Source organism: Crocuta crocuta, unplaced genomic scaffold (assembly GCF_008692635.1).
Source record: "Crocuta crocuta isolate KB4526 unplaced genomic scaffold, BGI_CrCroc_1.0 scaffold64, whole genome shotgun sequence".
In the NCBI taxonomy this organism is placed as follows: Eukaryota; Metazoa; Chordata; class Mammalia; order Carnivora; family Hyaenidae; genus Crocuta; species Crocuta crocuta.
In genome coordinates this window covers 5,682,293-5,697,521 of record NW_027530640.1, presented here as the reverse complement: position 1 = coordinate 5,697,521, position 15,229 = coordinate 5,682,293, and the positions used below count along the sequence as shown (strand labels likewise).

The 15,229-nt window shown below is 37.5% G+C and overlaps 1 protein-coding gene across 1 annotated transcript in view; it reads right to left on the bottom strand.

The window, feature by feature from the left end:
- The window catches only part of RAD50 (RAD50 double strand break repair protein), an 84,306-nt gene that overhangs the window by 34,655 nt on the left and 34,422 nt on the right, over positions 1 to 15,229 (bottom strand). Inside the window, exons 12-19 of the mRNA XM_077768603.1 lie at positions 13,650 to 13,825; positions 12,646 to 12,883; positions 5,901 to 6,090; positions 5,142 to 5,268; positions 4,546 to 4,739; positions 2,819 to 2,929; positions 1,363 to 1,455; positions 1,167 to 1,280 (exon numbers count right to left, since the gene is read on the bottom strand). Coding sequence (XP_077624729.1) covers positions 1,167 to 1,280; positions 1,363 to 1,455; positions 2,819 to 2,929; positions 4,546 to 4,739; positions 5,142 to 5,268; positions 5,901 to 6,090; positions 12,646 to 12,883; positions 13,650 to 13,825 — 1,243 coding nt within the window. The remainder of the gene's footprint in view (positions 1 to 1,166; positions 1,281 to 1,362; positions 1,456 to 2,818; positions 2,930 to 4,545; positions 4,740 to 5,141; positions 5,269 to 5,900; positions 6,091 to 12,645; positions 12,884 to 13,649; positions 13,826 to 15,229) is intronic.

The window sequence follows — 15,229 nt, the reverse complement described above, 5'->3', positions numbered from 1 at the left end:
GACAGCTGATACAGCTAATCTTCAAAAAGATTTTTAACCACCATTTATAACTAGGTGATTAAAGCATTCATATAGCAAATTTTGTTTAAAACAGCAGGAAGAGGGGCAACTGGGTGGCTCAGTCGGTTAAGCATCCGACTTCGGCTCAGGTCATGATCTCACGGTTCGTGGGTTCAAGCCCTGAGTCGGGCTCTGTGCTGACAGCCAGCTCAGAGCCTGGAGCCTGCTTCAGATTCTGTATCTCCTTCTTTCTTTGACCCTCCCCTGCTCACGCTGTCTCTCTCTCTCTCAGAAATAAATAAAACATGAAAAAATAAAAAATAAAAAAAATAAAACAGCAGGAAGAGAGAAATTATATAGCTTTTAAAGACATTAGCTATCATGCTTATATAAGGAATTATCTTTAACAAGATAATTTCTCAATGTGATTTTAATTAAAATGCAAAAATTAATTTCCTTAAAAGGAAAAATGAAATAAGAATCAATTGAAAAATGACTTAATACCATAATATTTGGCTTGTCACTTTTACAATTATACCTCCATCCCTGTTTTGTGTGAATTTATCTTACATTAAGAAAAGAAAGAAAAAATAAAGATATATGTAGGGTATTCATTGCCACCACTTGTAATAAGAAAAAAGTACTTATGGTAAACACACAAAATGGAGTATTTTATAATCGTTAAAAACAATATGGTGAATGTGTGAGTTTACTTGATATGTAAGACCAAACTGCACTAAGTGAAAAAAGGTGTAGAATATGAATGGTATGATCCCATATGTAAAAAGTATATATACACACATACACACAGATTATTGATCTATCTCCCTGTTGATATGAGTAAGAAACTTCTTTAAGAATAAAAAACTGTTACCAGTAATGACATCTAGGAGTGAGACCAGGAATTGGCAGAGGGGAGGAGGAATTTTAATTTATATAACTGATTTAATTTTATGTTTAAACTTTTATATTTAAAATCTTATGTTTACACTTTTACTACATGTGCTTTTTAAAAATAAAATTGAAAAGAAGAAAAGACTATGTTATTAAAACTGCTTTTCTCTGTGTGCATTTCCACTCAATGGGTCTAGTGAAAGTAAAAGTAAAAATGAAAACATAAAGATTGGCACAAGTGATATCATAAGCCACTAGCAAAAAAGACCTACCTTCTGTGTATCAATATCTTGTCTCATAATTCCCATCTCTTTATTTATGTTTTCTTTGTGTTTCTCACATTCACTTAGTTGAGCTATCACTTTATTAAGTTCATTTTCTTTTTGCTACAAAAAAAGGAAATTCTTTAAAAAATTTTTAAAAGAAATAAAATTATAAGTAAATAAATAATTTTAAGCTTTAAATTACCTTCTTATAGTCGTCTTTCCCATCTTGGATATAATTCTCAATGTCTTTCATATAACCATGAATATTTTTAACCTTCTCTTTGATATCATTCATCTGTGGAAAAATATTTATTTTAATATTTATTTAATACTGATGTTTATTTATACCAGGGCATTTAAGAAGATATTTCCAAGGAAATATCTTAAGAAAACAAAAACTTCACAGGTGAGAAGACTGAAACACTGGCTTGGAAGCTGGAGCTTTGTGTTCCAGTTTCTACCACCAGCAAATGTTATAATCGGAGACAATTCTCCTTACTGTCTATGGGCCTGGATTAAATAAATCTCTATTCTCAACTTCCATTTTATATAAAGAAATAAAATAATATTAATCCTTATTCTAACAAGAATTTTTTTGTAATGTTTATTTATTTTGAGAGAGGGGAGAAGAGGAGAAAGAAGCAGAGAGAGAGAAACAGAGAGAATTCCAAGCAAGCTCTGCACTGTCAGCACAGAGCCTGATGCAAGGCTCAAACCCATGAAACATGATATCATGACCTGAGTCAAAACCAAGAGTTAGACACTTAAACAAGGGAGCCACTCAGGTGCCCCAAGAATTTTTGTTTAAAAATTTTTTAAGTTTAGGGGCGCCTGGGTGGCTCAGTCGGTTGAGCGTCCGACTTCAGCTCAGGTCATGATCTCACGGTTCGTGGGTTCGAGCCCCGCGTCGGGCTCTGTGCTGATAGCTAGCTCAGAGCCTGGAGCCTGTTTCGGATTCTGTGTCTCCCTCTCTCTCTGACCCTCCTCTGCTCACACTGTCTCTCTCTCTCAGAAATAAATAAAACATTAAAAAAAATTTTTTTTTAAGTTTATTTATTTAGAGAGACAGAGAGAGAGAGGGAGAGAAAGAGGGAGGGAGGAAGGGAGGGAGGGAGGGAGGGAGGGGCAGGGGCAAATAGAGAAAGAGAATCCCAAATCCCAAGCAGGCTCTGTGCTGTCAGCAAAGAGCCTGACACCAGGCTTGAACTCATGAACCACAAGACCATGGCCCAAGCCTAAACCAAGAGTCGGACACTTAACCAACTGAGCCACCCAGGAACCCCCACCCCCGCCAAGAATTCTTTTTAATGTTTATTTTTGAGAAAGAGAGAGAGAGTGAGCGCAAGCATTGGAGAGGTAAAGAGAGAGGGAGATACGGAATCTGAAGTAGACTCCAGGCTCTGGCTGTCAGCACAGAGTCCTGTGTGGAGCCTGAACCCATAAAGTACAAGATCATGACCTGACCTGAGGTCAGATGCTTAACCGACTGAGCCAACCCAGGCTCCCCTGACAAAATTTTTTAATGTCAGGATTATGTCACAAATCTCAAAATAATATTTATCTTTTCATGTGTTTAATTTCATGTGAGCACCAACATGGTGCTCTGGACATAAGTTTAATATATGTGTTTGATAATAAAAATATAAATGATATCTTACTTTATCCTGTGCTATTTTGTTGCTGGTATTTTTTTTATTGATTAATTCTTCTTTTTCCTGCTGGAACTTCTCCAGTGTTGTTTCCAAAGGGCTTAACTGCTCTTTAGCATCCTACATATACAAAATATAGAGTTTTATATTATATTCCATTATCTTATTTCAGGTGTCAGACTTTTTAGTCCTAATCAAAGCACTTTCTGTGTATGAGGCTTTAAAAATTAACTCATTTGCTCCTTCCAAACACCCAATGAGAAACCCTACCATTAATATATCCCATATTTCAGATCAATAAACAGGCATACAAATAATTTGGGGTCACAACAACCAGTAAATGAAAGATCCAGTATCCAAACTCTTTCTAGTTCCAGACTCTCTTAACCACTATGCTATATACTTCAGCCACTGACTTGATTCCTAATCCAGGCCATGTGCTCCCAGTTTTATGGACCATGTGCCTTCATGTGTAAGTTTTTGTGAGTTTGCAGGGGCACATGTCAACTCTAAGTGGCCAAAGACGAGGAATGCTTTTCAGGTCAGGCCTCTCTTTTACAGATGGGAATATGGTTCTAAAGGACACTTTTGTCCTTAAGCTTACTTTGCTAAGGCTAAGTAGGTATTTTATGGTAATAAAATCATACAGGTATAATGATGTTGGTGTGTCCACCCCTATTTTGGAAGGAAAGTAATAATTTTATTAATCAGGAGTCTCCATTATTCAGCCTTGTAACATCTGTACAGCATAATTACATGACAACCACTGTTCAAAACAACTATCCTCAAGCACTTTAAGATAATTAATGAAATATCTAATGAACCCATAAAAGTAGAAACAATTCTTTAATATTACTTCAGTGTAGGTATAATTTTTCATACTGAGAAGAGGTCTGGTGTAGTGGGAAGTCAAATGTCTTAGACACTGAAGACCTACCTGAAAACCCTGCCTCCCACTAGCTGTGTGAACTTGGCTGAGACATGGGACATCTCTAAGTCTTACTCTCTTTTCTATAAAAAAGGAGACTATGCCACATATCTCAAAAGGATTACTGAGACATTAAATTGTTTAATGTCAAAGGGCTTTATAAACAGTAAAAAAAATTATACAAATATACAGTATTACTATAAGGCTCTGATAATTTATAATAAAAATACTTAAACATGTATGGCATTTAACAAAAGGGTCAATAATTTATTTAGTGCTCAGTAAATGTTTATAATTATGAAGAAAAACTAGGTAAGATTTTTATTTGTAAAACTGTTCAAACATTTAATTGACTGGGTCTGGGATTTGATTAATTTAGATGAGGAATGCCAAATGATTTCCAACTCAATGCCTGCTCTACATTGGGAAGGACTCTGAGAGTGCATCTGGAATCAAACAGAAAAAGTGCTGAGTGGGAGACACAGTCTGCCATGGGTAGAGGAATCTGTAGGTAAGACAAATATCCCATACAAGCATGCACACAGTTAGCCAGCCACCTGCTAACCACCTCCAATAACAGGAAGTTCACTAATTAACTAGGCAACCAATTCTTGTTTATTATGGCCAAAATACTGCCAGATCTCTTTACCTATTAGTACAAGTTCTGTCACCTAGGAGCCAGGCACAGAATTATACTATTTTCATTCGATCCTCACAATATCCACAGTTTTAGCCACTACACTAATAAAGAGCACTTCATGTATTTGACTAATGTAAAAAACAGACATGTATGTATGAATCTTTTTACCTTTATCTCTCTGAATAAGGACTGAACTTCAGTAGATAACTCCACCGTCTGCTCCTCCAGTTGCTGACGACGTTGCAAATTAGTGGATATCTGAAGTTTCTCTGATTTCAGTTCATTTGTTGTACTCTTTAAGTGTTGAATCTGTTCCTGCTGGTCCTGTATAAGCTTACGATTCAATTCAATCTTACTGGCAACTGCACCAAAACACATTCATGCCGTGATTAATCTTAAGGATACAAAAAATTACTACAAACAGCAACCTTCCTTTTTTAGAGCTCTATGGAATTCACACAGGCTGAGTTTCCCTGGGTCCCACCCCCTGCAGTAAAAGTGCTACAGAACCCCTCCCTGACCAGCCATGGGTAAGGATCACAGGGCAAGTATGATAAAGAAAGAGTAGAGCTCCTCTGATACTTATTATTCAAAACATCCCATCATTTAAAATCTGTTGTGCAAAGCAAGGAAACTTTTCTCTTTTGAGAAAAGAGAGTGAATATACTGTGCACTGGAAGAACATAACAGATATAAAGTTTATGATAAAAAGCATAAGCTGGGATCAAGTCTCTATGGATACATGAAGACACAGACTCTATTACCTGTATCTAACTTGTGTTGTTTTTCTTGTTTCTCCTGGTTTACTTGCTGGACAGTTCTACCCAAGTCTAGTCCTTGCAGCTTAGCTGCTTGCTGTGCAATTTTTCTTTCAACATCTTTAAGTTCCATCTTAAGAATAAAACAGTTATTTCCTTTAACAATCTTGCTCCACTATTATTCAAAATCTTTAAAAATTGCTATTATTCTAAAATCTAAATCTGCAACTGATTTCAGATATAATTTTAACAAAGTTTAATGGGACAAAATGAGTTTTAATAACTTAAATGACATAAAGGGAAACTAAAAATGAAAACAAACATGACTACATCTTTAAAAATTTTTTTTTTAATGTTTCTTTATTTTTGAAGGAGAGAGAGACAGGGCATGGATGAGGGAGGGGCAGAGAGGGAGGGAGATAAAGAATCCAAAACGGGCTCCAGGATCTGAGCTATCAGCACAGAGCCCAATGCGGGGCTCGAACTCACAAACCGCAAGATCATGACCTGAGCTGAAGTCAGACGACTGAGCCATTCAGGCGGCCCTCAACAGGACTACTTCTTAACTCTCATGTTTATAAATAAAAACTCCAAACCCAGGAATGTGAACGTTAAGCAGTACTCACTCAGACTGTCTGCAATTCAGGATAGGGAACTCTAAACTTAACTTATACCTGAATACGTACTGTTTTTACCACTCTCACATTTCACATTCAAATCACCATGAAACAAGTTTTAGTCTGCCTTAAACTAAAATAAACTTACCTGGAACCTCTCCATAATTGTAACATCTGTCAGGCACACTTTAGCACTTTCCTCTTCAGGCATTATTGTGCCCAAGAGTGTTTCCTGTTCTTCTATGTCATTCTTTAAACGCTGTATGTCTCTATTGACATTTTGCAGTTTGTTTCTTAATTCTGGTATTTCCTTCTCCTTCAAATCAATTATGCTTTGCCTTAACAGAGAACACACAATTAAAAATAAGCTATCTAATGTTTTCTTACCATTAAACAGAAGTCATGTATTTTTGGCAAGAGTATCATAGAAATGACTATATCCTTCTCAGGGCATCTCGTCAGTGAGGACGTGATGTCATTACATCTTATTACTAGAGACGTTTGTCTTATTCACTTGGGTAACATGGTATCAGCCAGATTTATCCACTATAAAGTTACTATTTTTATCTTAGTAATTAAGAACTTATCTTAGGAGAAATCCATTGGGACTATGTCATTATCTCATTTCTCCTCAAACTTAAAAACAATGTTTTTTAAATGTTTATTTTTGAGAGAGAGATCATGAACAGATAATGGGCAGAGAGGCTGATGCAGGGCTCACTTGAGCTCATGAACCATGAAATCATGACCTCAGCTGAAGTTGGATGCTCAACTGACTGAGCCACCCAGATGTCCTCAAATTTTTGCCCACTCATTTTAATATCTATCCAATGGTAGATCTTGCTCACTTAAAAGTTACAATAGTCCCTCCCCACCCCCCCCCAACTTATCCACAGGAAATATACTCCAGGATCCCTAGTGGATGCCTCAATTCCATTTATTTACAAACCAAACCTTATATAGACAAATATATATTTGTTTTTTCCTATATAGACAAATCTATGATAGCGTTTATAAATTAGGCACAATCTGGGGAACCTAGGTAGCTCAGTCGGTTAAGGGTCCAACCACTTTAACTTAATTGGTTTGGCTCAGGTGATGATCTCACCGTTCGTGAGTTTGGAATCTGTGTCAGGCTCTGTGCTGACAGCTCAGAGTCTGGAACCCACTTTGGATTCTCTGTCCCCCTGCCCCTCCCCTGCTCGCGCTCTCCCTCTCTTTCTCTCAGATAAACACTAAAAACAAAAACAAAAAATTAAAAAATAAATCAGTCACAGAGATTAACAATACTACTAATAAAACAATTATGGGGCACCTGGGTGGCTCAGTCGGTTGAGCGTCCAACTTCAGCTCAGTCATGATCTGACACTCCGTGAGTCTGAGCCCCACATTTGGCCCTGTGCTGACAGCTAAGAGCCTGGAGACTGCATCAGATTCTAGGTCTCCCTCTCTCTCTGCCCCTCCCCTGCTCACACTCTGTCTCTTTCTCTCAAAAAGAAACAGATTAAAAAAAGGAAAAAAATGAAAACAATTATAACAATACACTGTAATAAAAGTTACACGAATGTGGTCTCTCTCAACTTATATTATTGTACTGTACCCTTCCTTCCTCTTGTGGTGGTGTCAGATTATAAAGTGCCTATATGATGAGATGAAGTGAGGAGAGGCCTTGTGACTTCAAGTGAGGCTACTGTTATATGTTATATCACCAGGATCACTGACTTCTGGACCACAGTTGAGCTCAGGTTAACAGAAACAACAGAGTGAAGCTGCAGATAAGGGGGACTACTGTATTACTGAGGACTTTGCCAAAAAGAGATTTTCTATAAATTAACTGACCATACGGATCAAAAGTATCAAGATAGTAAAAACAAAGACTGAAGAGCTGTCGAAGACTGCAGGAGCCTAAGCAAAAAAAATACAACGCAATGTGGGATCCTGGGTTGGATCCTGAAACAGAAAAATATTAATGGGAAGTGCTGAAATTCAAAAATGGTTTGTAGTTAACAGCACCACACAAATGTTAATTTCTTGGTTTGATAACTTCTTCATGGTTACATGAATTGTGAACATTAGGAAAAGCTGGGTGAAGGGTAGAGGTGAATTTTCTGTACTATTTTTTGTAATTTTTCTCTAAGTCTACAATTATTTCAAAATAAAAAGTTTAAAGAAAAAATGGAAAAACGAGACCACTCAGCCAAATGCCACATGGGTTTATGGTACAAAAGCTGTTACTCAATTTACTGCACCTACTGTAGTTAATGGACTACCACTCTTGTGGTAGAAAGACTGGCTCCACATCTAATTTTGTTGACACCTCTGAAACAAACCTTGTATCTTTAAAAAAAAAAAAAAATTAACTTTTTTTCTGAAAAATTCCAAATTCTTAATCGAAAATTAGTTCAATAAATTAAACTGATTCCTAATGGAGTCTTATAGTAAACTAAAGGAAAAACCAGAAACTCAAGTGTTAGTTAGCTCTGGCATACTGCTACGAGTTAACTATTTTTAAAAGTCTACACTATGACCAAGAAATGCCAACCTGAACTGATCTGTGGCAACAAAAGACCTATAGTTTGTTATGCCACCAAGATGAAGAAATTTCCTGAGTAAATATGAAGGTATATAGATTCTGAGTAATTCCATGCTCACATCACTTCATGAATCTTGTGGTCACAGACCAGAAGTTGGTCTTAAATTATGTTCCTAATACCTAAACAGTGGCACAGCTATGATAGCCTAATGACAGTCAAGCATTCACTTGACGGGGGACATCTTTGGGGAACTACAGGTGTCCATTCAACTGTGACCCTATTTTTACATTTTCACATGCATACAAAAAAACCTCTTATTGATGTGGTCCAGGTTTTGGTGCCTTCTTTACTGATGATTACCTAAGATGCTAAAATAAGTATTGGAACAAAGAATAAAAATGTTTCCCAAAAGAATGGGTTTTTGAGATTAGGATTCTGTTCTGTCCTGTAAAATTTTCATAAACTCCGTTCATCTATTTTTGTGACAGCATTCCTTTTCCAAGGGGCTTTTATGAGAAACCTACAGACATGGTTGTGTGAAAACATCTTTCAAAGAAATGGGGAAAAATAACAAGTTTTTATTGAGCTGAGGTGTTATAATAAATAAACCTGACTCAGTACTAAGCAAAATGATAAACATGTATATTTTCATTTGAGATTTCATTCATGATGGTGGTCTTAATATATATTAAGTGCTGGTGAGTTTTGACCTTTAAATAAAAATATTTCCTTCAAAGAGGATAAGCAAGTTCTGGCTTCTCACTACCTCTCTGGGCTCATCTTCAACCATTTTCCCTTTAGCCTTGAGGGATTTTGGATCGCCTAGAATGCTCTTCTCCTGGACAAATGCAAACAGCTCCCTTATTTCTCTCATGTCTACACTTCGATGCCACCTTCAACAGCAATTCCCCTCTCATCACCACTCAGGATTCTGTACTTCCTTACCCTGCTGTATTTTTCTCCAACACACTGATTTACCTCTCAGATTACATATTTGTTTTTCTAGCTTCAGGTTATCTTCTTTTTTTATTTTATTTTATTTTTTTACNTATACCTTTGGGTCCAGCTCTGAGTTCTCAATTCTATTCCATTGGTCTATGTGTCTATAGCTTCAGGTTATCTTACTTTGTGACCAGAGGGCATATAGGTGCCACTCCAGATACTGGGTTGCTATACGGATTAAAGTCAACAACAAATACTTTGACATTCTCCCAATGAGAGGTGGAGTCTGTGTTCTCTGATTGAATCTTGGGAGGCTCTGTGACTACTGTCACCAATAGTCCACAGCAGAAGTAATACTGTGCCAGTTTCTAGGCCCAGGCCTTCAGAAACTAGCAGTTTCTATTGCCTATCTGTTGGACTACTTGCTCTTAGTATTCTTCATTTGATAATCCAGCCACTCTGCTGCTAAAAGCCCAAGACACGTGTATAGGCTATGTGAAAGCATTGTGTTTGATAGCCCCAGCGGAGGTCCCAGACAATAGTCAGTGTCACTTCAAGTCATCTGAGTGAGCCATCTTGAATTCTGAGCCCAGTAGAAGACTTGAGATGACTACAGCCAACATCTGACTGCAACTGCATGAAAAACCCTAAGTGAGGAACTACTCAGCCAAGCCCAGTCATCCCAGAGAAGCATGAAAAATCATAATAAATGGTTGCTGTGAGGCACTAAGTTTTGAGGAGGTTGTTATGGAGCAGTAAATAACTGGAACAGATACTAAAACTCTCATACATTCAGCAAATAGTTACCAGTGTTACAACACAGAAGGAATTAAGGAAGTGAAACAATGAATAAAATATGTACCCTACTCTGAGAAGGGGAGCTCTGATGGCAAGGGTCTTAAAATGTACTACAACGTTGATTTCTCCTATTTATATCAATATGACACAGAACTAAGCTCACATTTCCTCTGAGTGGACTTTCTACCAATTTCCCTTTTTTCTTTTACTTTATCTTTATCCTTTCAAGATACTGCCTTATTCCTTTCTCTTCTTTTCATTCTCAACCTACTGCTTTTGTCTCCTTATCACATTCTCTCTATAGCCTCCAATAATCTAGTTTTCTAGCCTTCACCCTTGAAGGCTATGTTAGTTATCTATTGTGACATAACAAAGCATTTCAAAACTCAGCAGCCTGATACAACAGCACTTATTTTAGGATCAGAGACGGCCATCTGGGTGGGTACTTCTGGTTCAGAGTGTCTCACCGAAGTGGCAGTCAAGCTGCTGGCCAGGGCTGTGGTCATCTCAAGGCTTGAGTGCTGGAGAATCCATTTCCAAATGGTACTCACTCGTGTGGCTGTTTGAAAGCCTCAGGTCCTTGTCAAGTGGGGCCCTCCACAGGGCTGCTCATATGGCAGCTGGCTTCACCCATATCCCAAAGAAAAGGAGAGCAGGGAGCTAGCAGCTATTCAGTATGTAACTGAATCCGGGAAGGGACATGCTACCACTTCTGTCATATTTTATTGGTTACAGAGAACAATCCTAAAACATAGGAGAAGACTGTACAAGAGCATGAATACTGTCAGGTAGGGATCACTGGGGATCATCTTGAAGGCTGGCTACCACAAAGCCTATCTACTCAGACCTTTCTGACTTCTATTGAAATTTCTCTTTGGTTTTCTGGGACAACAAATCCTCCTAGCATTTTTGCTTCCAGAGTTGTTCTCTTTTTTAAAAAATGTTTTTAAAGTTTATTTATTTATTTTGAGAGAGAGTGTGTGTGCAAGTGGGGAAGAGGCAGAGAGAGAGAAAGAGAGACTCCCAAAGAGGATCTGTACCACCAGTGCAAAGCTCGATGCAGGGCTTGAACTCACTAACTGTGAGATCATGACCTGAGTCCAAGTCAGATACTTAACTGACTGAGCCACCCAGGTGCCCCACACTCTTTTTTTTTTTAATGCTTATTTATTTTGAGAGAAAGAGAGAAAACATGTGAGTTAGTGGAGGAGAGGGGCAGAGAGAAGGAGAGAGAGAGAGAATCCTAAGCAGGCTCCATGCTATCAGCACAGACCCTCTGACATACGGCTCGATCCCAAACAACTGCAAGATCATGATCTGAGCGAAAACCAAGAGTCAGAAGCTTAACTGACTGAACTGTTCTCCCAATATCCATTCAATATATTAACATGAGATTCATTTCTTAAAACACATTTTTCATAAACCCCTAAGGATGACTCCCTATGACCTTTCAGAGGGAGTTGTTAACTAGGCCTGAATATTATGTAGCCCTATCTTCCTGATTGATTTTGGCAATCAATCTCCCCAGGATTCTTTCAACTCTAGATCACCTTTCTATTGAAGCACAGGTCATGCTCCCCTTCTCTCTACACACACTGTTCTCATTTCTCTCTTCACTTTTCTTCTGTTAACGGATCTGAATCAACTTCCCTGTGCTTTATATGCTCCTCCTATCTTGTTCTCAAAATCTTATTCTGTAGTCCACTGGCTTCTCTCTTAACTAATGTATTTGTCTGAACCAATTAAGCACTTTATTAAGCCCAGCTTTCTAAATATTCAATTCTAGAGCCTGTCTCCTTATTTAGAGCATCAGCACCTAAGAGATCATGTCATATAGGTCTCTGTTATCAGCTTGGTGCTCTATGTTGTGGGAGACACCAAGACATCATCACATACTTTCTGATCTTAGTTATAAGCAGACCATCATGTGAATCTATTGAATAAGTGAGGGAAAATAAACAATACAAATCACTATGATTCATTCTTTTTCAAAGTGGGAAAGACATAAAAATATAAATTTTATCTGTTGGGGGAGCTTGCAGCACTTTAATTCTTTTGCTATGTTTAGAAAGTGACATACTAGCAAACAGTACAAAATCTGACAAAATTCCTGCTTCCAAGCCAAGTCTCAGGAATCAAACACACACACACACACACACACACACACACACGTAAAGATTATATGTGCCCTGTGACTAGTTTAAGAAGTTTGCTTACCTTTAAACAAAATAATTATTTTTTCTTATCACATAAATAACCTGACATGGGACAAAATGGCTCAGAATCTTGACTTGAATTTTTACTCATTCAACACATTACTCAACACCTACAATGTGGCCAGGGACTGGATGGGTATCTTCTTTTTTTTATGTCTATTTATTTTTGAGAGAGAGAGAGAGAGAGAGAGAGAGAGAGAGAGAGAGAGAGAGAGAGAGAGAATGAATCCCAAGCAGGCTCTGCGCTGTCAACACAGAGCCCGACACAAGGCTCAAACTCATGGAATGTGAAATCATGACCCAAGCTGAAATCAAGGGTCAGATGCTTACTTGACTGAGCCACCCAGGCACCCCTGGATGAGTACCTTCTACATGTACAGTAATGGTAAATCCGCATTCTCACCTCATGGGGACAAGTCCCAGCATTTCATCACGTCGTTTTTCTTTTTTCTTTAGTTCTGATTCTGTTGACTTCAGTTTATCTGGAGCAAGCCGCAGTTTAGACTGTAAATCACTGATGACTTCCTGTAATTCAGCTTCCGTCTGAAAAACCCTCTGACAGACAGGGCAACATGACTGGTTTTCATCTGTTAGCTGAGTAATAAACTGGGAGTAAACTGCTGTGGCTCCAGCCAGCATGGCTATTTTAAGAAAATAAATATTACCAGTGAGAGGAGTATATAAAATACAGTTTTGTCACAGTGGTTATAATCATTTTATATATATATATATAATTACATATATATATTATAACTATGTATATAAATTACATATATATGATTAACTTCCTTTATAAACACATTACAGAAATAAAAATTCTCTAATATTTACATAGTATTTGAAAGGACACAATACATTCAGATTTGTATTAATTACTTATTGGTAATACATAAAAAGTGTAACAAAATTTCAGAGCATATTACATGCCAGAAACTGTTCTAAGAGCTCTATACTTATAATCTCATTTATTCTTCCCTCATACCCTTAATGGTTAGGTAATTATGTCCTCAGATAATAAATCTGAAGTAAAGGAAAGATTTGATAATTTGCCCAAAGTCACACAGCCATTAAGTTGTAGAATCAGGACTAAAGCCATTTGGCTCGAACCAATTTTTTAAATCTTTCACCCTTAATAGTTACCTGTGAGTGAAAATTCAAGTGTCCAACTGCCTCAATAACATAAAGAAGGTAACTTAGGGGACCTGGGTGACTCACTTGGTTGAGTGTCCGACTTCAGCTCAAGTCCTGATCTCACGGTTCCTGAGTTTGACCTTTGCATCGGGCTGACTGCGGTCAGCGCAGAGCCTGCTTTCGATCCTCTATCCTCCCCTCTCTCTGCCCCTCCCCTACTTGCGTTCTCTCAAAAATAAACTATACATAAAAAAATTAAAAAAGAAGGTAACTTACCTCGTTGTTTTGAGGATTTTTCAATTTCTTCCTTAAGCCTGTCTAAATCACTGTCAAAATCTTGGCTACCACAAACATCAAACAGCTTGTCTTCATAACTGGACAACTGCTCTTCTCTCCTTTTTAGTTCATTATTTAAATGATTTTTGTTTTGCTCAGCTGAAGCTAGTTCTTTGCTAAAATAAGAACAAATATGAATTACAATTTTAAAACATCAGAAATTAGTTTTAAAAGTTTGAGTAGGTACATAGAACCCTTTTGCAACATCACTTCTCTTCTCTCCTATAAGAACTTCTCTTTCATCCCTTCTCTGTTGCTGTCATCTACTTAGGTCTTGTCATCCACTATGCTCACTAGTACAATTTTTCTCCATTCCAATTTTTTTTCATCTTCTTTCATTTTTTTAAAAAAATAGTTTATTGTCAAGTTGGTTTCCATATAACACTCAGTGCTCATCCCCACAAGTGCCCTCCTCCATGTCCATCTTCCCCCTCCCCCCCCACCCATTAGTCCTCCGTCTCCATTCCAATTCTTAAATATCAACCCAGCCAACCTCCATACAGACAAAGACGAGGGTTTTTCAATTTGCAGGTTATGATGTACTCGGCAAGTCATGTAATCAATATAATGCATTATATTTAGCCTATCTTAAAAAATGAAACAATAAAATATATTGAAGCAGAATGAGCATAGTTAGGACATATACTATTTTCAGAAATTTGTTTCAGATGGATGTGTAGGAGTGCATGTGTGCTGTATCTTGATATTTTCCATTGAGTCATAGTAAAAATCTGGGGGGAAAAAACTAATATAGGTGATGCTTTGATCATCCTAGCCACTGAGCAGTGCTCATCAACACCACTATCTTACCACCAAACACTGCTGGCCACTTCCTTGAAGGTCTACTTTCTCAAGGCATCAAGAACAAGAACCATTCCTGACTGGCTCTCAACTCATCTCCCTGGATTCTAGTGTCGTTTACTTGCTCCTCTTCCTTTGCTTACCAACAGTAAATGCTGTTGTTTGAGGCATCTGATCATAACCTTTTTTCTTCTCGTTGCATAAACCCCTTTAAAGTGATATTGCCTATCCTAATGACTCCAATTATTACTTACAAAGCAACAACTTCCAATCTGTTGAACTTCAAGCTCCAGTATTCTATTCACTAAGAGATATTTCCACAATCAACACATATTAAACATGGCCAAAGCCAAATCCACTATCTTCCTCAAAAATCTGTATGGTATTTTTGACTCTCTTATCCAACCACCACTCAAAGCGACATTAGGAAAAAGTGATCACTTTTTCTTTACTGTGGTAAAAACCAAATATAATATAAAAATTACCATCTCGACCCTTTAAGTGTACAGGACAGTAGTGTTAACTATATACACGTTACTATTGTGCAATATATCTCTAAAACTTTTACATCTTGTAAAACTGAAACTCTGTAACCAATGAACAATTCCTCTCTCCCTTTTCCTCCATTTCCTGGCAACACCATTCTACTTTCTGTTTTTAAGAGTTTCACTACTTTGGGTACATCTTTTAAGTATTTATTCTTTTGAAATGAGCTTATT